We start from the raw sequence: 25,720 nt of genomic DNA, 5'->3' as shown, positions 1-25,720 counted from the left end.
TAAAGCCCACACAGCAGCTATGACTGACATTTTTAAATGTTCCTAAAAGCAGAAGTCAATTAATAACCTTAAATGAATAAAAAATATTGGTGTATGTAATTTGTTATTGTGTATGTTTAAGTGTTTAATTTGCAGTTTCTGTTTCACAGTGTCACAATGGAAAAGTCCAAAGAGCTCAGTATTAGTTCAACCCTCAGAACGCTGTACTTCATGGATGGATTACTGAACAGGCCCAGGGGCCCGAGGGGTCAGGGGGCCCAGGGGTCCGAGGGGTCAGGGGGCCCAGGGGTCCGAGGGGTCAGGGGGCCCAGGGGCCCGAGGGGTCAGGGGTCCGAGGGGTCAGGGGGACCAGGGGTCCTGAGCCTCTTTTTGAAGTGACTGTTAGCGTTTGTTGTTGGAAAGTCACAGAAAAAAGTACTCAGTAAAAAGTAGAGATGCTCCTGATCTGATCAGTCTTTTAATATTGATTATCTGGCAACCACATGCAATATTTGATTTTGATGATTTTTTTTCCTTCATATTACAACTACGCAGCATACTGAGGCTACATGCAAAACTACCACAAGAGACACAAATGGACCACTCTCTTGTCTGCGAAGGAAATCACCATACGGGATCAGAACAGTGTCCAAAACTAATTAAGAAAGTAAAAGTGAATAAAGTCAGAGCAGAAAAGGGATCGTAATGCGCTGAAGCTGCTAAGAGAATGGAGAGAAACGGTGAAATGGTGGCAGTGCAAAAGGAAAAGGAGATGATCAGAGCATCTGTATGGACAAGAAACGATTTCTGGCATTTATTGCCACGGTTATAAATTGTGCTGCTGAAATAAAGGAGAAGTCAGAAAGGATCAAGATGGTGCTGGACGCTACAAGAAGGTTCTTGGACACATCTGGAGAGGATCTGGATGTTACACTGAGGGAAGGAGTTTCACCAACTCAGACAACTGGGTCTGGGTTATAGAATTGGCATGGGAGCACTTTGGGTGGACACTGTAAATAGTTTACACTGTGAAGCTGTTACAATCCAGTAGGTGGCGGTAATGCGCAATTAGGGATGCCAACCGCCATAAAACTCAACAGAAGAAGAAGCAGCATCAGCATCAGCCCCTGTGATATCGCGAGAACACGATGCTCCGCGAGATCCAGCAGCGCTCCTGAGCTCAGCCTGAAGATCTCCGAGTGACAGCGGAGACCTGCTGGATCTCAGCGACCGGGACCAGGACCGGGACCAGAGCGGAATGGAGGAGGACAGCCAGAAACCGGAGCACCGGAGGAACAACGTCCCCAGAAGACAAACAGCAGGCTCGCGCGCTGACAGCAGCGATGTTCAGGTCAGTGTTCATGACTTATCGATACAAACGGCTTCGTCACTGACAGGGAACCGGGCACGTGCACAGACACTTCACCTGAAAAAGGGCCGAACAAGGTGACTTCCGGCAGCTACACCTGCTGGCTGTTGGAAATCCGTCACCAGCTGAATGAAGCTCGTGCAGGAACACAGCTAGCAGCTCGTGCCACAAGCTAGGAAGAAGCTAACGTGGCGTTAGCTTGGTCTGTTTCCACGCGACACGTAGCTTCATGCTGACTGTAAACAAGATGTGTATATATAATATATATATAATAATATAAGACAACATTGCGCCACGTGATGCAAACGTGACAAGCTGCGCCTTATTCTGAAGCACGTGGAGATTTGTACTGACAGGGCAGCTCACTGGTTGTTGTGGTATTTCTGTGGTATAATGTTTGTGTGGTTGCTGATGTATATTTTAGGTTGTCAGCTGTAATGCCTGTGTTGACTTTGCAGCAAATGAAAATGTATGTGTTGTCAGCGCGTTCGTTTATTTGCAAAAGAAAAGTCTGGAGAGAAGCTATTCCTTAATTTGGCATTTATTAAAGCATTGGAGGATCAAAAGCATCTTGTACAAGGATCTTTTCTATTCAGAAAACCACAGTCAGCAAGATGTTAATCTGTAGCCATCATCCTAAAAAAGAATGCTATTCTTAACATTACACAGAGTTTTAAATGAAAAGGTACAACTATCTGATAGGTTTCTCCAGAGGTGGGGAGGAGCTGTGGTTTAGACTTAGCTCTCCCTTCGGTGGTGCACAGGCTGGTCCCAGCCTCTTGGCACACGAGTCCACCCTTCATGTGGAGGAATCCTACACTTCCTCTGTTTGTAAGTTGCTAAAGTCTCTGCTTCGTTCCCCACAACTGATACTTTTCCTCTCATGGTCATTACAATACATACTGTCCTCAGTACATGATGTTCTTTCTGATGTCCCTGTTTCTTTGTATAAATGTAATCAACTTTTCCCTGCAGTCAGCAGTCTGCAGGACAACACTTTGAATTGATAAGCCTCATTTGTTAAGCGTGTGTGTGTGTGTGTGCGTACAAAAGTTTCAACATGGTGTTAATATAATAGGCAAGCAACCTTTGTTTTAAGTTTTTGATTCTCACAGTGTCCAGCTAAATAAGGGGTAAAGACTGGGTAAACTACATCAGGCGTAATGCGTATCTATCAATCAGAATCATTAACAACCAGATATGGCTGTAGGCAGAGCAGTAAGTTCATGACAGCATAGCTGAGGTGCCTGTAATGTGCAGGTGTTGGATGAGTGCAGAGGGGTAAAATAACTGTATGCAGCATAAAGAAGGGTTTTTGGTCGAAGTGAATATCTGTGATTGTCAGTCATATTACGACAATAGACTGTATATAAAGATGGAACGACGCGTCTCCACTTCCTCCCACTGTACAAAAATTAAGCCAAAATATCCGGATACGGGAGCTGCCGTCTTGCGCTGGTGACGTAATTTGGAGCCAGAGTCTGCACAGTAGTGATCGGGATTGGACCTGCGGTATTGAGGTCCCGCCCACACACCCGGCCGACCCAATCGCAAGCCGGCATCAGCTGTCAATCATGATGTGAAACCCTGTTTTTATAGCATCAAATAACTAATTAGAACCAAACTTATCAGAAAATTTAACAGTTGAACAAACATCAGCGTGATAAGTACTACCTAAAATGACAGAAACCATCTTTTGGGAAAAATGTATTTGATGTGTACTTGTACTACGTGGAGAGAGCGGGGTTTATGACCTATACTGCAGCCAGCCACCAGGGGGTGATCAGGATGTTTCGGCTTCACTTTTAGGGAGCTGTCATGTCGTCCATCTTTATATGCAGTCTATGATTACGACTTCAGTCAGGTGCTCCCTGGAACCTGTATACCTGAATGGCAGATTTTCACTCGATTCACAAAATCTGTTGTAGAATTTTAGTGTTGTATCAACATTTATACGCACTGTTTGTGAACTTCCTTCGTCTTACGTTCGGCGCATCTGTGTGCTGTTTTTAACTCAGAGAAAGAGTTCATCATGCACATCAGCACAACACGTGAAAGCAGCCAAATCTGTAAAGTTTCCCCAAGTATTCTAGTATTGCACCTGTAGTAGCAATTTCTTTGGAATAAAGAAACACTCAAGGCAATCACTTGTCTTTCTGTAGGTTTACCTCAAGCGTCTGCAGACGGACTCACAGCAGCAAAAACATACATCAGTATAACCTGCTCTGAATGAGTACAGAGGAAAAAGAGCATCAGCTATTTATCCAGTCTTCAGGGTCAGGCTCCTCAGCCCGGGGAGAAGAGTGTCCTTGAAGTCTGGACATAACAGTCACTAGGATGTTTTGTAGTTCCATGTCATCATTATCAGCGTACTGTTCTCATCTTGCAGTCCAAACAATCATACACAGATGAAGTATTGATGCCAAACAATTATAATAATATCTGTATGTTATTATATCAGAGAGTCCGTTTCTTGCCATTACAATTCCTCCCATTTTAGCATAAAATCATCTTAAAATAAATGCTAATCAAAATAATTAAGAACAACTGTTAAGTAGGAAAGGAAAAATCAAACAACCAGACAAGTGGGGAAAACCTCAAGTGTACAAAAACCTCACATGTACTTATCATTAGCTTATCAAGCAACCTTCAATTCAGTAGCCTGTCATTAGCAGTCATTATCATTATAAATGGATGCAAATAGAAATTAACTAAAAAATTTAATGAGACTAAACCAAAGAACTAAGTTATAAACAATAATATGAATGCATGAATCAACAAAACAACAGAACTATTATTATTATTATTATTATTATTATTATTATTATTATTATAACTAACCATTAGGTAAATAGCTCTAGCAGTAATATATGAGCATGCATGAGCATTCTATTCTAAATTTGCATCATACTTCAAAATCCAGTGTGGTTACATGCAATTTTATTCTCCTCAAATCATCTCATTGTCAAACGGTGGAATCCATTCAACAGAGCTGGATGTTTCTATTGGCATATTCATATACTGACCCATAGATGCTTTAATTGCTGTAGCAATCATTGATCTGAAGCAGGGAATTACACAGCAGGTCAAAAGGAGGAAGAATACAATAACTAGAAGCATGGGTGCCAACATTTTCATCAACACATTCTTCCATCCTCCCATAGTCAGCCATGACCATATGTCCCATCCTCCCACACTCTGGGAGTCCAGGCTTTTCTCCTCATGCAGTAGGTCGTTCAGGTGGGAAACAACATGAGTCATATTGTCTGTGGTGTCTGGAACATAGGTGCAGCAATCAGTGTCAATAATATGACAAACTCCTCCTTGACTAGCCAGCATCAAGTCCAAAGCCATTCTGTTCTCCAGGGCCACATTTTTGATCCCCTGCATGGTAAGAGTGAGAGTGGAAAACCCTACCTCTACCAGTGCCGTCAAATTCTCAAGATCTATCTTGTGTGCATTATTCAGTCCCTCACCAGGGGAGGATGCCACTCATTCCTTTCTCCCCTGGTGACACTCTCGTAGTGGATCACCGTGCTACGTGTGGTAAGTAATAGTGAGCATAGTGGGTGTGAAAACGAGTGATGGTGGGTAGAAGGTTCACAGATGTTATCAGCAAGGTAGCAGGTGCCACACCACCCCGGTCTGAGGGATTGATAAACATGTTGTCCACATACCCACACGTGATCTTAGGGATCCAAATCCATCCTCTGTAGGCATCAGGACGATGGGATTGTCGCTTCCTGGGCGGTGTAAGCTGGTGGTGTCAGTCAGATTCAGCTGAGCGATGTATGGCTGAGGTCCCCTGCATTCGCTTCGGGCTCCCTTGTTCCACTCGGTGCCACATGTTGTAGTGACAGTCTGTTTGCATCCTGAAGTCCCCAGGAAGTGATCTCTAGACGTATAGCACCGTCTGGTGAATCCAACCATACCGGCCTGGGATGTTGGTTTGGTGGTCATGATGCGCCGATGAATCCCTTGCTGGGTTATTTGGCTCAGGTTCCAAAACCTTGCTGTGGAGCCGTCGTAGTTGGTGATGCTGATGTTACATAGCTTGAGTGCAGCTCCCATGTCTCTCACTGTCCTGCAGAGTAACCCCCTGGGTGAATGCCACCATGACTCCTAGGTTCTCAGAGATATTTAATGGCCTGGGTTTCACTGGGATGGAATCCCCCACCCCATGAGGGAGCTGCACACAGGCGTAGCAGCTCTGGTTAGTCACTGATCTCGATCTCACTTGTCCGGCTCGGGTACTCGTTTGCAGTGGGTGGCATGGATCCACATAGCTCTCTCTCTGCCACCTTTACCGCTGTTTCAGTGGTGAGCAATAACTGGTAGGGACCATTCCACCTGCAAACCCGCCAGTTCTTTCGTCTGAAATCCTTCACCACAATCCAATCACCAGGCTCCAAGTCATGGAGTTTCCTCTCTGCAGCCCTTGGAATGGCTTCCTTCACCTGTTTGTGAATATCAGAAAGCACAGAGGATAAGTTTGCGCAATAGCGTAGCATCTCATCCTCACATTGGCTGGTGTCAGGAAGTTGTCTTTTCACTGGCCCAATACCAGTGTTTAATGGTCTGCCAAATAGGATTTCAAAAGGGCTGAGACCCCCCCCTGCTTCTTATCCTGGACCTCATGTACATCAGAACAATGGGCAGTGCTTTTTCTCCAGGGCAACCCTGTCTCATCACAACACTTGCAAGCTTGTTTTTCAGAGACTGAGGAGCCTGTTCTCCCTCTCCACGGCTCCTGCACTGGCTGGGTGATAAGTACAATAATGTTTTAAAACAATACCAAGATACTCTCCTACACTCTTCAATGCTGCGCTTATGAAATTGTACTGTTATCACTAGAGATCTTATCTGGAATACCCCAGCGTGGGACGATATCTCGTATAAGACTCTTTGCTACTGCTGCTGAATCCTGTTTGGCCGTTGGGATGGCCTCTACCCATTTAGAGAACATGTCAACAATGACCAAACAATATTTCTTTCCCTCACTGGGTGTCAACTCAATGAAATCCATCTGCATTTTTGGCAAAGTAAAATTTTTGAGAGAAGTTATTAAATCCCTTTGCGAACAAGCATCTGTTCCGCTCCAGCACCATGCTCCTCTTTGACCCATGGTCTCGCCCATGGGTCAACACAACATAATAATGGAACAGATACTTCGGTAAGCATGGTCTATCACTTGGTCCATACCACACTTTGTCTGTGATAGTGCAGCCTGCCTTTCGCCACACTGCTTTTTCCTCTGCCGTTGCTCTTGTCTGCAGTTCCTGCAGATCAGCTGTAGGTGTCAGAGGTTCATTAGTTAATGCAACACATTGAGTGATCGGTGTTTGTTTGGCAGCAGCTTTTGGTGCCTTATCCACTCTGGCATTCCCCTGTGAGATAGGATCAAGGTTGTTAGTGTGTGCTTCACATTTACAAATGGCAATCTGCTTAGGGAACAGCACAGCATCCAAGAGTTCTGCAACCAGTGTGTGATGTGCAATGGGTTTGCCTGTGGATGTAAGGAAGTTTCTGTTTGCCCAGAGTTTTCCAGTCATGCGCCACTCCCCATGCATATCTGCTATCTGTGAAAATGTTCAGTTTGGTCATTAGCACATTTACATGCTTCCGTTAATGCAACTAACTCTGCTGCCTGTGAGTAATTTGATGGGAGTGGTTTAGCCAGAATTGTTTCATTCAATGTTGTTACTGAAAACCGTGCAAGATTTTTACCCGTTGCTGGATCTCGTGATGTTGTGCCGTCAACAAACAGCTCCAGCTCTGGATTGATCAATGGTGTTTCCTGCAGATCTGGTCTGGGGGAGCAAGTCTCTGTTATCACTGCCACACAATCGTGAGGTTCACCGTCTGCCGCTGTTGGGAGGAGAGTTGCTGGGTTAAGCACTGTACATCTCTTAACAGTGATATTAGGCATTTCAAGCAATATGGTGTTGTATCTTAACCACCTGGCTGTTGAGAGATGTGATGTTTTCTGTTCAAGCAATATCATTGAGACAGCATGTAGTACCAACAGTGTCAGATCAGCATAACCCACAATGTCACATGAGGCTATAACAGCTTTCTCTGCAGTAGCCACAGCCTTCAGACAATTTGGCAGCCCAGCTGCTACAGGGTCAAGCTTGCTGGAAAAATAGCCCACTGGTCTCAGACTCCCCCCATGTTCTTGTAGTAGTATAGAAGTCATGAACCCACCCCTCTCGTCAACAGTCTGTGTGAAAGGTCTGTTACTGTCAGGGAGACCAAAAGTTGGGGGTGTCTAGAGGGCCAGCTTTAAGTCCACAAAAGCCTTCTCTGCTTCTGGTGTCCAGTGGACTTTGTCTTTTGCTGCAAGACCTTTCTCATGTACAATATCTGCAAGGGGGCCTTCAATCTGTGCATAATTTGCAATCCATTGTCTACAGTATGACATCGTCCCTAAGACGGCCATAACTTGTTTCTTTGTTTCTGGCTTTGGGGTGAGCTGAATTGCCTGGGTTCTTTTGGGTGATAGGGACTTTCCCTCAGCTGAGATCACATGACCCAGGAATGTGACACAAATTGCTGCTTGGACAAGCTAGCTTTGTGTCCATTTTCTGCAAGGTGATTGAGCAGAGCTAGTGTGTCTTTTACTCAAGCTTCTCTTGTTTTTGAGCAGATCATAAGGTCATCTACATATTGTAGGAGCGCACTTCCTTCTGTCAGTTTCAACATTTCCAAATAGTTTTTTAACACATCGTTAAAGATTCCAGGACTCTCCGAATACCCTTGGACGAGTCTGGTGAATGTAAAACTCTTACCTTCAAAAGAGAACGCAAACCAATACTGGCTGTCAGGATCCACTGGGATGCTGAAAGAAGCGTCAGCCAGGTCAACAAGTGAAAACCACTTACTCCTAGGTGGCACCTGTGAGAGTATTGTGTGTGGGTTAGGAACATTGGGTGCTCTTGCATGTACTGCTGCATTTACCGCCTGCAAGTCCTGCACGAATCTCCAATGTTGTGGCTCTCCGGTGTCCCGGAGTTTTCGTACGGGGAAAATAGGTGTCCGGACTGGAGATCTTGCACATGGAATAATCACTCCTGCTTTCAAAAGAGAATCAAACACTGGTTTAATACCGTCAACAGCTTCCTTCTTCAAAGGATATTTATTCTGACATTGCCTGTATGAAGATTTTGGTATGATTACTGCAGGCTCAGCATCTTTGATTAATCCTACATCATACTTGTGTTGTGCCCACAAGCAGGATGGTATCTGATTTAACTCAAGAATTTCTGAGACAACTTTCCTGCTTTGCTTTGACCAGGGGGACATGAGGATATGTGTTAGGGACCTGAAACAAAGCTTTATAAAGCGGATCATTGAAAGCCACTGAGACAGTGCATCTTTTATCATTTCAGTACAACCAGGTCAGCTTTAGTGTGTTTCTCTTTTTGTCTTGCCTGAACCATGTGTCCTTGAAATGTTTACCAACCCCAAGATATACATGTGATGTGCAGTGTAACTCTTGTGGCGACTTGATGTCTATTCGTGGATAGTTGTCTGGAAAGAGAGCTTTGACCTCGGTAATCAGTGTTATTTACAGAGCCAGCAGCTGTGTGAGGCAGCTTCCATTGATAAGCATACATTAGCTCTCTGCTACTGTGTTTCACATATTGTGATGCAGTGTCAGAAATTCTGGCTACAATGATGCCTTCGGGAGTTGAAATCAGGATAATTCCTAATATTATCATCATATCTCTTCCGATTAATATTGGTATGCCTTCTGATCCACGGAGCCCAACCTGGCAGCCGGAGAAAGCTTCTCCTGGAGGGGAGCAACAAACATTGGTGGCTGGGGTCCCGCTGCAGCTTGGGAGAAATCAGCTACATCCCAGCCTCATACATCGAAAAAATACAGTTAAACACCATTTTCTGACCTGGGTGTTTTGTTTTTGTTTTTTTTTAGCTACCTCGCTAATGTCAATCTGCTTGTCATAGAAACAAAACCCACATGCAGCATTTTTTCTCTCTCACCACACAAGGTCTTCACTCCAGCGCCCTGCCAGCGCTTCTCTGCTAGGAAAGAAAATGCTATGTGGACACAAGCCCCTAACGGGGTTTAAAGCTTCATGCATCCACAGGATGGCAGGCATATATTAAAAGATCAATCTCAGATTTTATTAATCGATGTCGTATAATTCAAATGAAGATCGATTTGAATCGGAAAATCAATTTTCTACTACTGGCTGCAACAGCTCACTGTAACTCAAAGTAGTCCTAATTTATCAGGCTACAAACCTGCACTTCTGATGTGAGGCTGAAGAGTCCGTGCGTCTCTGTGGTGGGTCAGCCTGGCAGACAACATCCCTTGTGGCAGTAACTGTAGTGTTGTGTCGGCCTGTATGCATATGTTAGAGGTTACACCAACTTCAAATGTGTAGTTATGGCAGTTATTTTTTCCAACAATTATTGAAGAAGAAACATTACACAGAACATTTGACTCCAAGTGTAACTTGTGTTGTGACATAACTTAGCTACCAAAAGCTCGTAAATACAGCCTATGACTCAATAAAATAATGACTTAGCTGTATGTTTTTGAACGTTTTGTATTTTGTTTGGTTTACTAATTGGGCCAAAAGGAGGAGTGCCACCTTACAGTTTGAAAACTAATCGTTGCCCATTTTCACTGTAATGAAACGCTGCCAAAACTTTACGGGTAAAACTTGGGCCCGATTTGGATATTGCACTTGGCCATATTGCGATTTCGATAATATTTCAATAAATTATGCAGCCATAGTTTGTTTGAAGCATACTCCAGCCTTAAAGGGGCACTTCTGGTTTTTAGCATCACACTTTTCTTATTTTAGAAATGTTGAGGGGTGCATTTGTGATGATCAAATTTCTATAGAGGTCTGAAATAAACATGTGCACAGCCTGGTACAAAAAATTGATGATTTTTTTTTTTTTTAATAACTTACCCGTTTATGCATAACTTTAAGCCTTAATATAATTTAATTATTTATTATACATTTATTTTCTAGATAGCTCACTCCACCATGACCTCTCACTTATTGTCTTTCTCTCTGTGTATGTCTGTCTGTTGCTATAGAAATGGAGAGGAAGACTCAAATGTCACTGTGGCAAATCCTTCACAACATCGGGATCTTTAAAGATTCATCAGAGAGTTCACACTGGAGAGAAACCGTACAGCTGCGACCAATGTGGAAAAACGTTCAGTATATCAGGTAACCTTAAAATGCACCAACGTGTTCACACTGGAGAGAAACCATACAGCTGCGACCAATGTGGGAAAACGTTCAGTATATCAGGTAACCTTAAAATGCACCAACGTGTTCACACTGGAGAGAAACTATACAGCTGTGATCTATGTGGGAAGGCTTTCACTAGAGCAGATCACCTAAAAGTGCACCACCGACGTTTTCATACTGAAGAGAAACCATACAGTTGTGATCTCTGTGAGAAAGCTTTCACTTCATCAAGTGAACTTAAAATCCACCACCGTGTTCACACTGGAGAGAAAGCATACAGCTGTGACCAATGTGGGAAAACTTTCTCTCAGTCAGCTACTTTGAACATTCACCGACGTGTTCACACTGGAGAGAAACCACACAGCTGTGACCAGTGTGGGAAAGCTTTCACTGCATCGGGTGATCTAAATAAGCACAGACGTGTTCACACTGGAGAGAAACCATACAGCTGTGACCAGTGTGAGAAAGCTTTCACTACAGCGGGTAACCTGAAAAAGCATCAACGCATTCATACTGGAGAGAGACCATTCAGCTGTGACCAATGTGGGAAGGCTTTCACTAGACTAAGTCACCTAAAATTCCACCAACGTATTCACACTGGAGAGAAACCTTACAGCTGTGAACAATGTGGGAAAGCTTTCATCCAATTAGATACACTAAAAATCCACTGCCGTGTTCACACTGGAGAGAAACCATACAGCTGTGACCAGTGTGAGAAAGCTTTCACTTCATCAAGTGAACTGAAAATGCACCGACGTATTCACACTGGAGAGAAACCGTACTGGTGTGACCAATGTGGGAAGGCTTTCACTACATCAGGTAACCTAAAAAGACACCAACGTTTTCACACTGGAAATAAACCATACAGTTGTGACCTGTGTGAGAAAGCTTTCGCTACATCAGGTGAAGTAAATAGGCACCGACGTGTTCACACTGGAGAGAAACCATACTGGTGTGACCAATGCGTGAAAACTTTTAGTTCATCAGGTGAACTAAAAATCCACAGACGTGTTCACACGGGAGAGAAACCATACAATTGTGATCTATGTGTGAAAGCTTTCAGTTCATCAGGTGAACTAAAAATCCACAGACGTGTTCACACGGGAGAGAAACCGTACTGGTGTGAACAGTGTGGGAAAACATTTGCTCATGGTAGTTCCCTTAAAGCCCATCAACGCATTCACACTGCATCATTTTGAACATTTTTCAGAGCTAGCTGTTTCCTCCCTGTCTTGATAGCTGTGTTGTTATATTTTGAGCTTCATTACAAATTGAGGGATAGACAATACCAACTTTATAGTTTAAGTAGCATGTATGTTGTCATGGCTACGATTACACACTTGTTTGGTCGTTCCTGCTGAGTTAGCAGTGTCTGTCCTGCTTTAACGTTTGAGGATTGTCATCATCCACACCATGTACCATCAGCGTCAACTCTGAGGTGCAGCAGATCCAGGTACAAGGAGTGGACGATGGCAAATCTGGTTCATTACGGAAACACGTCAGGTTGGAGGGAGAAAAAACCTAGAATTTTCCTTAAGGTATCTGCTGGCGCACCTTAACGACAGGACCCACCTGAGAGGAAAGCTGAGGTAGTGTCTTTTTATAGTCCTTTTGCATCTCTTTGTGGTTGTTTTGGCATCTCTTTAACAAAAACTAAAGTTAATTGTAATGTTTAATCTTTATAAATAAAGTAAATGACTCAGAAGAAGGACACAGTGTGTCATAGATGCAAAGCAACATTCTTGCATATTGAAAATGGTATGACAACCGCCCTCCTTCTCCCTAGAGTTGGACTCCTTAACTGTGAGTGAGTGATAAATTATCTAAATTAACTTTCTTTATCCGCCACCATTTTTTCGTGAGTAGGGAAGGGTATCCTTAGGATTTTACTATTCTTATCAATGCTCTTATCGGTTAGGTTCTTTATCAATACTGTTATCGGTCCTTTCTCATTACTAAATAATTGCTTTTTAAATATGTCATTAAAAAAACTAATTCAGAACAGGATTGGAATTTAATATTTTGAATATAACAATGTTGTTTCTAGAGCAGCAACAGTAAAGTTTCCAACTGCAAAGTCAATATATAGTCTATATAAACTCAATAATATCTTACTAGAAACAAATCTTAAATGTAAGTAAAAGAAATGATATTCCTGACATCAAAATACTGATTGATGTCTGTGTTCTGCAACTCTCAACTTCCATCATCAGCTCCAGAAAAATACACGTGTTAGATTATTTTTTACCACTTACCCGATCGGGCAAGTGAGTTGCTAGATTTACTTGCCTGACATTTTACTTGCCCAGGGCAATCGGGCGATAATTATTGTTAAGCCCTGCATTCATATCTGACAGCAGAGACTATCTGTGAACAGAGACAGGGGTTACCATCTCCCTCTGAATACAACCACTGTGTGACCGTGCTGGACTAGCATCATGTGATGACAACTGAGGAAGTTCAATCTGCTTAAGAAGGCCATGGGATATTGTCAAAAGCTCCAACACAAGAGGTGGTATGTGAGCCTTGTGTTTAGAATAATATAATACAGATGTGTTCCCCAAGGACAAGAACCTCCACGCTTGTTAAAATATTGTTTGTGTTCTTAATACATATTCTCTTGTTATTATTGTGTTGTAGTTAAATATTATATTTTCCTCCTTTTGTGTGATTTTACATCTATCAAAATGGGGGAAAGAGAAAAGTTAAGCTTTGATGTTTCATTATAGAAGTAGGCCTCCTACTACTACGATGTTCTATTGCAGTTTCATGTGTTACTTAAATCATCTTTTCAAAACATGGTCTGTCTAATATTTCATTCAGATTTATTTAAAGTTACCTTTTACTTAATTCAAAGAGAGCCCATCTTTTTTCCAACAACTTTTCATTCTTATTATTATCTTGGGATGTTAAAAACTTATATTGTGTTTTTCTAGATACCCTGCTTTCCCGCAAACATCTTTTCTATTATGTGTAAAACCAGTAGTTGGGTTTTTTTTGGGGGGTTTTTTAATTTTTTTTTTTTTACATGTAATGAATATGTGTATGGTCAGCATTTGTTTTGTGTATACTTGTATACTGGTCGATGGTTTTCTAAAGTACATTATGTTCATCTTCCAAGTATATTCCTGCCAATATGGTGAACTTATGTAGAGGAAAATATCTTTGCAGCTCTGATTCCACTCATTATCAGGTATAGTTGTTTGCAGTTCCTTCTTCCATTTCTCTTTAATATATTATCAGTTGTATTTTCCTGAAGTATTTGGTACATTTGTCCAGTTGTGTTTTTGGGGTTGTGGCTTTGGTGAGTCTTTACTGTGTGTCTCAGAAGGGGGTGGAGGTCTCCAGGAGTTGGAGCTTTTTCTCTGAAGTAGCTTCTCACATGCAAATATCGATAGAAGTAATTACTAGAGAGACCATATCTATTTGCTATATTTTCAAGTCCACTCCTTCTTCATTGTTAGTCTTGTGAGGCCCTTACCTTCCCATGTCTTGAAAACATCATTAATACTGTTTGGAGTAAAATCTGGGTCCCATGATATTTCTCTTAAACAGGTAATTTCTTCTTCCATGACTTATTATTTTACATATTCTTCTCCTGATTTTTAATGTGTTCTGCTGTTTATGGAATAGTTATGTATTTTGATCTGTTTTTATTTTCTGTTACTGAATGTGGTTTTAAGTCTCTGGTTAACACTGTGTGCCCGCAAATCCTCGGTTATGCTACTGCTCTTAATCAGACAGAGCCTGTGCTGGGTAGTAACAGAAGGCGGGTAACAGCCGAGGTATTGCTATCAAACAGCTCTTGCCAGAGTCAGAAAGCTTCAATTAATATAAAATTATGAATCCGGCTGACACGTGTGTTGGCAAAAACCCTCAGCCTTGCTACTGCTCCTAATCAGACAGAGCCCGTGCTGGGGAGGTAAATAAAGGCGGGTAACAGTCGGGGTATTGCCAACAAACAGTTTACACCAAATTAAAAAGTGCAAAAACATGTATCTATAAATACCATAAGTTTTTCTGAAGCTGGAAACGCCCTGTGGTGAGGCTCAGCGAGAGAGAGCCCTGCGTGCAGGAAGCCTCGCTTTGTATAGCTGCATTCGCAGACCACACGTGCAGCTGCAGAGACAGATAAGGGAACAGAACGAGGCCAGTCACTGACCACAAACAGGAAATCATAAAAAGGACAGGCGGGGGAAAGTACAGCAGGGCCTCTACATCTAACAACTTGTGTGAAATCCCCTAACTTTCCAACTCAGAGTTTATACATGTTAGCAAGAGTATAGCAAGAGTGACTATAAAATCAAATGGTAAAATAAAAGAATGATTCAAGGTAAAATGATTCCAAGTTTAAAAGATGTAGATGAAATGTGTAAAATGATCTTGTCCTCATGCAGGTGCAAAGTTTATGACCAGCAGCCACATGATCAGATGTCCCTCTGTCACACAATTAATGCTTGGTGTTTGGACATATCTGCATCAGATTGTCAGGATGGATCAGACATCAAAGAGATTCTTTCCCAGATGAATTACAGGAGTGGACAGAGGTGTGATGGGGAACAGAAGACAGGGTCGACCAGCGCTGTTGTATTTCTATATCTGTAGCTCTCCTATACAAGTATGTGTAATGAATATATAGTTTTGTGTTGCTTTACTGGAATTTAGTTTCATTTGTTGCACTTGGATTACTCTCATATTGCAGTATTTCTGATTCATCGGTCTGTGACATAAACTACAGCACACAGCAGGTTAGACTGCAGACTGCTGGACTCTTTGTTACCCAATATGTCTGCTTTCTGACGGTTTACACATCAGAAGATCTCTGTAGTTTTTCTTTACTGATGAATAAAGAGTAACTCTGTGCTCAGTTTCTGCTGTCTCAGATGAATTCATTATTACAGTCTACAGTGATTGCTATCAGGGAACAGATCCTCACACTGCTTTCACAACACAAGCCTTCATACATTGCGGAACTCCGTGACTAACTTTGGCGAGCACGGAGGACTCACCGTTAACATGTACAAACTGAGATCGATCTGATAGATAGGATTTAAACAAGCTTAGTGCGGCTCCTTTAATGCCAATTACATGTTCCAGTTTCTGTGATAGGATGTGATGGTCAATGGTGTCGAACGCAGCACTAAGATCTAACAAGAGAAGTACAAAGACAAGTCCATTGTCTGATGCAATTAAAAGGTCATTTGTAATTTTCATCAGTGCTGTCTTTGTGCTATGATGCACTCTAAACCCTGACTGAAAATCCTCAAATAAACTATTGTTATTTAGAAAGTCACACAACTGATTGGCGACTGCTTTCTCAAGGATCTTAGAGAGAAAGGGAAGGTTAGATGTAGGTCTATAGTTGGCTAAAACCCCCGGATCAAGAGTGGGCTTTTTAAGAAGCGGTTTAATTACAGCTACTTTAAAGGATTGGTTCATAGCCTGTTAATAAAGACAGATTGATCATATCCAGTAAAGAAGTGCTAACTAAGGTTAAAACGTCTTTAAGCAGCCTAGTTGGGGTCTAAGAGACAGGCTGATGGCTTAGATGAAGAAATTGTTGAAGTTAGTTGAAGGTTGACATGAGCAAAGCAGTCTAAATATAAATCAGATTTTACAATTGTTTCTAATGTTCCTGTGTTTGAAGATAAATCGTTGCTGGTTGAGGACAGGACATGATGAATTTTGTCTCTAATTATTAAAATTTTTATTTTATCTTATTTTCCTCTATTAATGATGAGTAGTAGGCTGCTCTGGTATTACGGAGGGCTTTCCTATATGATTCAAGAATATCTTCCCAGACTATAAAATAAGCTTCTCCCACATCAGAGCTCACTCATTTCTACCACTAATGCATTTGTCAAACCTGAACACTGTCAGGAAAAGTCCAAGTAAGAGTTTTAGAGTCTTAATGCAATAAACAATACAAAAGGAAGAGCAAGAGAGATGCGTCATCGGCCCACTTTGACATATGTGCTCACTCAGGGACACTGTGCTGCTGGTTTTAATGATCTATAGTCTCTGTGGTTCAGCACCAGCGTGGCTGGCTGAGTTACTGTATAAATACGGTTCAGTAATCTGGTGTGGCTGGGGTCGGGTCGTGGTGTTTCGCGGGCCGGTCTCAGTCCCAGAGTCCAGCCCTTTGCTCAGCGTCCCCCTTCTCGGAGGGTCAGTGGGAGTTCAGGCGGTCCAGAAGCCTTCCACCATAAACACAGTGATACTCTATAATTATGATTACTGAGTTTTAGCAGTTCACTTCTCCACAACATCCAGCGCTGCCTAAATTGGTAAAAGGTGAACAGAACAAAGAAACAGTTTAGTGCTCGTGTCCTGACGGCTGCAGCACGCTGCTGTTTGAAGCTTTTCTAAAGGAAGTGACGTCATTCTAAAATCTTAGCTCGCCCTTTATTATCCCGCGAGCCTCTGTGATATCGCGAGAACACGATGCTCCGCGAGATCCAGCAGCGCTCCTGAGCTCAGCCTGAAGATCTCCGAGTGACAGCGGAGACCTGCTGGATTTCAGCGACCAGGACCGGGACCAAAGCGGAATGGAGGAGGACAGCCAGAAGCCGGAGCACCGGAGGAACAACGTCCCCAGAAGACAAACAGCAGGCTCGCGCGCTGACAGCAGCGATGTTCAGGTCAGTGTTCATGACTTATCGATACAAACGGCTTCGTCACTGACAGGGAACCGGGCACGTGCACAGACACTTCACCTGAAAGCTTCCGGCTGCTACACCTGCTGGCTGTTGGGAATCCGTCACCAGCTGAATGAAGCTCGTGCAGGAACACAGCTAGCAGCTCGTGCCACAAGCTAGGAAGAAGCTAACGTGGCGTTAGCTTGGTCTGTTTCCACGCGACACGTAGCTTCATGCTGACTGTAAACAAGATGTAATGGAGCAGCGACCCGCACCAGATCCCCGCATCTCTGCAGACCGCACACTTACTGTCATGGAGTTAGCATGTAGCATGTAGCCTGCTGCCTGCGTGTTAGCCAGCTAGCTAGCTAAGAATGCTTCATGTGATAGCATAATATAAGACAATATTGCGCGACGTGATGCAAACGTGCCTTATTCTGAAGCATATTGGAGATTTGTACTGACAGTGCAGCTCACTGGTTGTAACAACACCCAGTTTGGATGCTGTCACGTGAGGGGCTACACTCTTTGTCCATAAATGGAAAACAGTCTAATGCTGTGTTCCAGTCAATGGCCGTCCCCACTCGCTTCTGTCCAATAATCTCTGTATCTAATAAAAACTAAAATTGGAGTAAATAATTAATAATTATACTTATTTTGCTCCAAAGTGGCTGTCAGTTCGCCTCTGGGCCAGGAGGCAGATGGGAGTCCTTTGTGGGTTCAGCTCCTGGCAGTATAGGGCTTTGTAGGAAAAGAAGAGTGGGTCACTTGTTTTAATATGATTCCAGAAATGTGGGGCTGGTTTTTGAATATTTAACAGTAGAGGATATCGGCCTGATTCAGCCCTGCACCTGGAGGAGACTTTTGCAGGATTCTGCCATAGAAAGCCCTTTTTGCTTTGTCTTTCAGTTCATTCACAGCCAATCTAAAATTTCCTGTGTCCTATGTTTGACAAAGTGTCATGGCCTATGTTGACAGGATTTTACCAAATGTGACAGTTTTTGCTGTAACCACTCCACTCAAGTTATGTATGAACCTAAACTAATGTGGTCATTACACACAATGCTCACATACTTTTAATACTAAAGTATATTACCATCCACACACAAACACGAAAGAGATACAAGATCAAAGACATCATTAATTGCATCAACACACGTTATCTATATGCTCAAATGTCTGAGGCTTCCATATTTAGGTCAAACCAAACACCTTCTTAGTGGTTACAATGGATATTTTTATGATATCAGTGTATGAAATGACAATGTGTTGGGTGTCTCCGGTAGTGAATTATCAGCTGATCACTGAGCTTTTCCCACACTGGGAAACACTCTTTCAGAGAAAAAGCTGTAAAAAGCCACAGTACACTACCTGCTCAGCAGCAAACAGCAGACGGACACAGTTAGAGACTAGCTGGTGAACAAAGTGGAGCATTTAGCTGCTAAAGAGCCAGATATTTCCCTCAGGACTTGGTGGAGACCAAAAACAGAGCTAAAAGAGAGAATATTGGACTTACATTACATATTATGTTGCTCTGTAACTGCTGGATGTGGAAATAAGCAACTGTTTGCTAACAAGTTAAACATATCCAGTGATGTTGATAGGTTTATAATGTAGTGAGTCCCTGGGACCCACAGGTGGTCATTTGAGTGGGTCCCCAATAAAATGTATGGTTCTTTATGCTCTTATCGATTCTTTAACATATATATATATATATATATATATATATATATATATATATATTTTAAAATATGAATAAATTCAAAAGAGGAGTCAAATTTAATACATTCAATATAACTAAATGTTTCTAGAGCAGCAACAGTAAAGTTTACAAAAGAAAAGTCACTATAAGGTAAATGTCCTTATTAAGCCCACCAAATCCACTTATATGGAAGTTTTTTGGCCTCGTATTCAATTGGCAATGCATTTTGCAATTGGCAATTCAATGTGCAAAGTGGCAATGCAATCTTAAATTCAGTTTGGATTATTTTGATTAAAGATTAGAAAGCTCAATCAATTTTTGGTCTCTTTATTCAAATGGAAATTCATTTTGGCATTGGCTATTTAACTAACTGAATTGAAGATTACATGATCAAATTGCACACTGAATTGCAAAATGTATTTAATTTGAATAAAGAGGCCAAAAAACTTACATAGTTTTCAGACATTTCTAATATATACTGCCCCACATTAAGTGAGAATGTTTAAGTTAAAAAGAGTCTAATCTCTCATTTGAAGTGTCAATAATTCACTTATACTAATTTCTAGTGTTTTTATCGTTTAATTTGTCAAAAGTCTGACATGGGCTAGCCCATGGGTGTTCCAAATAAGCCCACTTCATGATTTGTTGATAAATATATTTAAAAAATATTTAAAACAATACAAAGTTTTCTATTCAAATGTGTAACCTCTTAGCTCTCAATAGCAATTTTCATTTTGTCTCCACTCCTAACCTATGGCCTGTTAATGGCATTTGAAATAGGCCTGACTAGGGCTGGGCGATATAGCTTATAAGTAATATCTCAATATTTTTAGGCTATGCCATGATATACAATGCTAACCTGCTAACTAGCTAGTTAGTTGTTCACAGTCTGGACCAACTACTGCAAAGAGTAGAAGATGCCGTAGTAACGTTACATGATGAGGGACTTTTTATTTCTTTTCTGTGCTAGTAAACACAGCACACAGCCTTTCAGTAACGTAAACTATTATACTGCAACCTAAGCTTATCTACACACTGACTAAAGTAAGTAAAGTTCTGCTTGTCACCCCTCAGCGGTGACAAGCAGAAAACACTGAAATGGATCAGTATGGAGCGGAATCATCAGGTGAGGTCAAAATTAAGGTGAAAAATGGTTCAAAGGTCAAAAGGGAGAAAGTCCACATTGAAAAACAGTCAAGTGGGCTTAATGGGAGTAGGTGGGTTTAAAGGGAACATCAGTGAATTTATGGCTAAAAGACAAAAGATTTAAAAAAAAAAAAAAACTATAAAAAATAAATCTATATATGGTGTACTAACATAACATTAAAAATTGATCATGCAGTGAAGTAATTCGTTATACACATTTACATCCACCCCAGACAATGTGTTTTTTTTTACTAGCATCCCCTTTAACCCCACCAGGTAAAAAAATGTTAATTAAAAAAATATTAAAGATAAATTTACACATTTGTCTATTTAACAGTATAATATAAATTGCATACAAAATGTAAACTATATAAGCCTATCATTCTTTGTCATTGCAGTGAACCATACTATGCAGCTACTGTACTGATGCAGCATGTTGTTTGCTAGCATGCTAAAACTCATTCTTGCAAACAGTCAGACACAAACAACTCACGCTCCATCCATCATTTTTGTACAGACAACTTTTCAACTAGCTAGGGCTAGCTAACGCTATCTACTGATCAACTCCTTAATCAAAACATTTTAGAAAGGCCATCGCAAGTAAATGTAAACATGTTTTTTTTGTTAGACTATCAAATGGACAATGGATTATAGATATTTGGTTCTGGCTTCCAGCATTAGCTAGTATAGCTAGCGAGCCTTCATTTTCCCAAGATCGTGCTCAGTGGGCAGAGAAGGATCCAACTGCAGTCCTCCCTCCTGAGGCCCCTAGTTATGTTAGCCAATGGGGTTTGAGCATGAGTAGAGGATTCAGTTGTATGAAGTAGGCTATGTAGACTTTAACTAATTTCACCTTAGCAGTCCACCAAAACATGTTTCTGAACAAATTTGAGATGAGAAATAAGCAATCCAGTTGCTGAGTCTCTGTCACTCATTAGATCTACAATGCCTAATTTAAAAGTTTGTTCAGACTTTCAGAAGTCAAGGGCACTACTGCACTGCCGGTTTCCACTGCTTTTCTATCCTGTTAGCTTACTACTGTTAGCTAACAATAGCTTGCATTTTACTGCATGCTATTAAATCACACTTTAATTTTCTCCCATCTAAATTATTGTAATTCCCTCTACACGTGTCTCAGTCAAGCTGCTCTCCTAGTATTAGTCAAACTTTAACATTGTAGGTTATGTTCCACAAACATGCTTTAAATGTAATGTATGGTTCTAGATAGCTCTCGCTACACCATGACATCTCACTTAATCTCTCTCTCTCTCTCTGTATGTCTGTCTGTTGCTATAGAAACGGAGAGGAAGAAATGAACTCAAACGTTACAGCTGTCAGCACTGTGAGAAATCCTTCACAACATCGGAATATTTAAAGATTCATCAGAGAGTTCACACTGGAGTGAAACCGTACAGCTGTGACCTTTGTGAGAGAGCATTCGCTAAGTTAGGTGACCTAAAAATCCACAGACGTGTTCACACTGGAGTGAAACCATACAACTGTGACCAGTGTGGCAAAGCTTTCAATACATCTGGTAACCTAAAAATCCACCAACGTGCTCACACTGGAGAGAAACCCTACAGCTGTGCCCAATGTGGGAAAGCTTTCATTACATCTGGTCACTTAAAACAGCACCAACGTGTTCACACTGGAGAGAAACCATACAGCTGTGACCAATGTGGGAAATCTTTCACTAAATCTGATCATCTAAAAGTACACCAGCGTATTCACACTGGAGAGAAACCATACAGCTGTGGCCAGTGTGGGAAAGTTTTCACTACATCAGGTGATCTAAAACTCCATCAACGTGTTCACACCGGAGAGAAACCATACAGCTGTGACCAATGTGGGAAAGCTTTCACTACATCAGGTAAACTAAAACTCCACCAACGCGTTCACACTGGAGAGAAACCGTACAGCTGTGACCAGTGTGGGAAAGCGTTCACTACATCAGGTGACCTTCAAAGGCACAGACGTGTTCACACTGGAGAGAAACCATACAGCTGTGACCAGTGTGGGAAAGCTTTCACTTCATCCGGTGAACTAAAACTCCACAGACGTGTTCACACTGGAGAGAAACCGTACAGCTGTGACCAGTGTGGGAAAGCTTTCACTCGGTCAACTCACTTAAACACCCACCAACACACTCACACTGGAGTGAAACTACACAGCTGTGATCTATGTGGGAAAGCTTTCACTCAGTCGACTCACTTAAAAATTCACCGACGTGTTCACACTGGAGAGAAACCGTATTGGTGTGAACAATGTGGGAAAATCTTTGTTTCTGGTAGTAACCTTAAACACCACCAACGCATTCACACTGCATCATCTTGAACATTTTTCAGAGCCAAGATAGCTGTTTCTTCCTCCCCATGCCCTGGTAGCTGTGTTGTTGTATTCTGAGCTTCTGTACAAACTGAGGGATAGACAACAGTAAATTTGTGATTAAAGCAGCATGTGTATTGTCATGGCTACGAATACATACTGGCCTACCCCTCCTCTCCCCAAAATGCTGCCGTCGTCAAACACTATACTGCTGGAGGGAGGGTCCTGGAAGAAGTGGGTCAGAGCTAGGCAAGCTGTTTCTACTGATTCAGTCCGTTTTAATGATTCCTGATCCTCTTGGATTTTCACTTGCTTAAAAAAAATCCATTTGTTCCTGAATATTTGTCAATGAATCATGTCTGTCCTGGTTTAAAGTTTCAGGATTGTCATCATTCAAGGCCTGGCTGCGTCCATAGCATCAGCGACTGATGGTTAATGTAGCTTCCACAGTCCAAAACTGACAAACAAACCCTCTCAGAATCAAAGGCCTGTGCTCAGTAGACCCGATCAATAATCCATCCATGAGTCGACAACTGGAGAAAGATCAAGGAGGACGTTCACACCTGACACCAGAGACCATCTCCCCCTGAATACAACCACCTGTTATCATGTGACTGTGCGGGACTAGCTTCATGGGATCACAACAGAGGAAGTTCAGTCTGCTTAAGAAGGCCATGGGATATGGTCAAAAGCTCCAAAGGTGGTATGTGAGCCATTTAGAAACATTTATTACAGATGTGTTCCCCAAGGTCAAGAATGAACCTCCACGTTTGTTAAAATGTTTTTTTTCCTGCTTCATATATATTCTCTGTTTATTATGTTGTTATATTTTCCTCCTTTGTGTAATTTCATGAAATCTGTATTTTACATCTATATTCAGTTTTTATTTTCTATCACTGATTCTGGTTTTGAATCTGTTGAGGTTTGTTCAGACTGAAAGCAAAGCCAAATCTAGGCGAACTAGATCATATGATGTCTGTTTATACCTGCTCCAAATGTCAACACTGGAAGACTAAAATCAGCAAAGTCCTAATCTTTAAGCTGCCTGAACAAGGTCCACTGGATGCCTCTGGGTTTAACTGCTGTGGTTTGATCCAGTGTATAGTGAGGAGGAAGAGGCGCTGAATAAACAGGGACTACAAAGACACTTTAGATGACATTTGTGTTCAGTCTGAACGAACCTTTGTTCTTGTGAAAGTCAGATTTAATCAAATATTGTATTTTCATCATTTGACTCCATTTGAACAGCTGTTTGCATTCTGTTTTGTCAGTAAAAGTGATTGTTGCTTTCTGTTTAACTTGCATCCTGCCAGGGTTGGTGGGGGACTAATCTGAGCTGTAGACTTGAGACATGAACTCGAGTCGTTTTCAATATTCTCATTAAATTAGTAGACAAAGAGATGCTTTGACTCATCATTTGAAACTGGACATTCAATCAACTGTTTCCATTCAACTATATTTGTTGTGGGTCTTCAGAAAATATGACACTTTCTGATGGGTCCAAAATATACATACAACAACTTCCAGAATATTCTAAATATTGGTGGTATAGAAAATTCTAACAGGTCATTTAACTTGACCCTTAACTTCCTGTCAGGGGTTATACTTTACCACAGCTGCTGACTTTTCTGTGTCTGTATAAATAAAGTTAGTTTGACTGCCTGCATTAGAATGAGCCACAAATATCACAATGGAAAAGTCCAAAGAGCTCCAGCTGTTATCCAGCCACTGGGAGACTCCACAGCCAGCACGCCCATTCAAGCCCCTTTCATTCAGTTGCGGGGTGTCGCCATGAGATGGCACTTCCTTCACACAAACACATTTCCACATAAACCAATGTGTGACGGCTCACAGTCCACTGCAGAGTCATGTTTCTGTGTTTAGGCCATGGTTTGGACAGTTCTTTTCCCAGACTTACAGTAGCTGCTGGAAATGGAATAATGTTTGCTGCCCATCTAGTTGTCAATAGGTATTATTAAGACGGTGTAGTCCCTCATTCGTCCAGGAGTGTTCTATCGTAGATTCATTACAATACATTTGTTCTGCACTTTGCAATAAGGTACACATGATTTAGAGTAGTTACTAGGGAACTAATCAAGAACAATTATGATTAATTACTAGAACAGACTGGGAGGTCCTATATTAATGAATAATTAGGTAATGATTAGTAAATGAATATCTGTGAATTGATCATACTGACAACTTCCTTCCAAGAGTCGTTCCTGATTAACTCTGAACCAGCCGGTGAACAGCACAAAACTAGTAAAGACTCATTCATTACCAATTACTTAAACATTAGTTACTGTTTTTTGTGTCCCCTAAAGTAAAGTGGAGCATCGTACTGAGTAGTTAGCAAGTAGACCCTATTACCTGAAGCAGATGGGGAAAAGTGATATTCTTGATCATCAACTGAAGGCATGTAGGTTTCCATGGCAAAAAAACACAACACGATGCATACAATTTGCACTACTGTAATAACACGGCTTCGTTCTGTGGCATTTTTAACGTATGGTTAAACGGGTTTGCATATGTAACGTTTTCCCTCAGCTAAGAATCGATATCGCGCATAGAGAATATCGTAAGGAAAAGAATTAGTGAAAGGGTGGTGCTATGGGATTATAACAGTCTCATAAGTATTCACAAACAAATGTCAAGATATGTAACTCGTAAATCACAATGCACAAGTAAATGCAGAGTGATTTGTATCTGTAAATCAGTATCTGTACCTCTAATTTACAACTCATATCATTTGTTCATCAACTTTTTTCAGCATTTTTCAATGGAAATATATTTGTGAATCTCCACCTATTTGTGTGGATTCTTTTGAGACTCTTCTACTGTGCAATGATTTGTTTGTTCAACAAAGTTGTTTCCAGTTGTGAAGCTGGTTTTGTTTCTCTTTAGTCTGGACCTTTTCTGAAAAATGGTTTTGGGTTGTTTGACTCTCAGTCAGTCAGTGAGAGTCATTGATATATTTCAGTCACAGCTGAGCAGGAAGTATTCAGATCCTTTACTGAAGTAAAAGTGCTAATACACTCAGTAAAAATACTCTGATACAGTAAAAGTCCTGCAGTGAAAATGTTACTTCAGTAAAAGTGTGTGAGTATAATCAGGAAAAAGCCCTTAAAGCATTAAAGCAGTGCAGCGTCCCTGCGGCTGCTGTGCTGTTATATATTCTGTCATCAGGTTATTATTCCTCGTGCATTAATGGAAAGCAGGATGTTGCTGCTGCAGCTGGTGGAGCCGGAGCTCATGTTGAACCGGTTTGTATCGGACTGCAGCTGATGATGCTTTTCATTCTGGATCCATCTGCCGATTC

General features: G+C 41.5%; 2 protein-coding genes across 7 annotated transcripts in view; one reads left to right on the top strand and one right to left on the bottom strand.

Moving 5' to 3' along the window:
* Nucleotides 1-25,720, bottom strand: part of LOC122870221 (Fc receptor-like protein 5) — a 337,942-nt gene that overhangs the window by 175,308 nt on the left and 136,914 nt on the right. The window lies entirely within an intron of this gene.
* On the top strand, nt 1,093-23,802 carry LOC122870159 (gastrula zinc finger protein XlCGF17.1-like). Of its 6 annotated transcripts, none has more exons than XM_044184060.1 (3): nt 1,093-1,330; nt 10,431-10,566; nt 14,988-15,460. In XM_044184060.1, exons 1-3 carry the CDS (start codon nt 1,238-1,240, stop codon nt 15,116-15,118), a joined length of 360 nt encoding a protein of 119 aa, XP_044039995.1. In that variant the 5' UTR covers nt 1,093-1,237; the 3' UTR covers nt 15,119-15,460. The 6 variants fall into 6 exon arrangements, 5 of the variants coding, with proteins under 5 accessions (XP_044039995.1, XP_044039992.1, XP_044039991.1 ...); XR_006376505.1 differs by having other exon boundaries at nt 1,094-1,330; nt 10,431-14,145; nt 14,988-15,120; XM_044184057.1 differs by having other exon boundaries at nt 1,094-1,330; nt 10,431-11,409.

Source organism: Siniperca chuatsi, linkage group LG22 (genome assembly GCF_020085105.1).
Source record: "Siniperca chuatsi isolate FFG_IHB_CAS linkage group LG22, ASM2008510v1, whole genome shotgun sequence".
Taxonomy (NCBI): Eukaryota; Metazoa; Chordata; class Actinopteri; order Centrarchiformes; family Sinipercidae; genus Siniperca; species Siniperca chuatsi.
The sequence above is the reverse complement of the archived record's forward strand: the minus strand, read 5'-3'. Positions and strand labels throughout refer to the sequence as shown.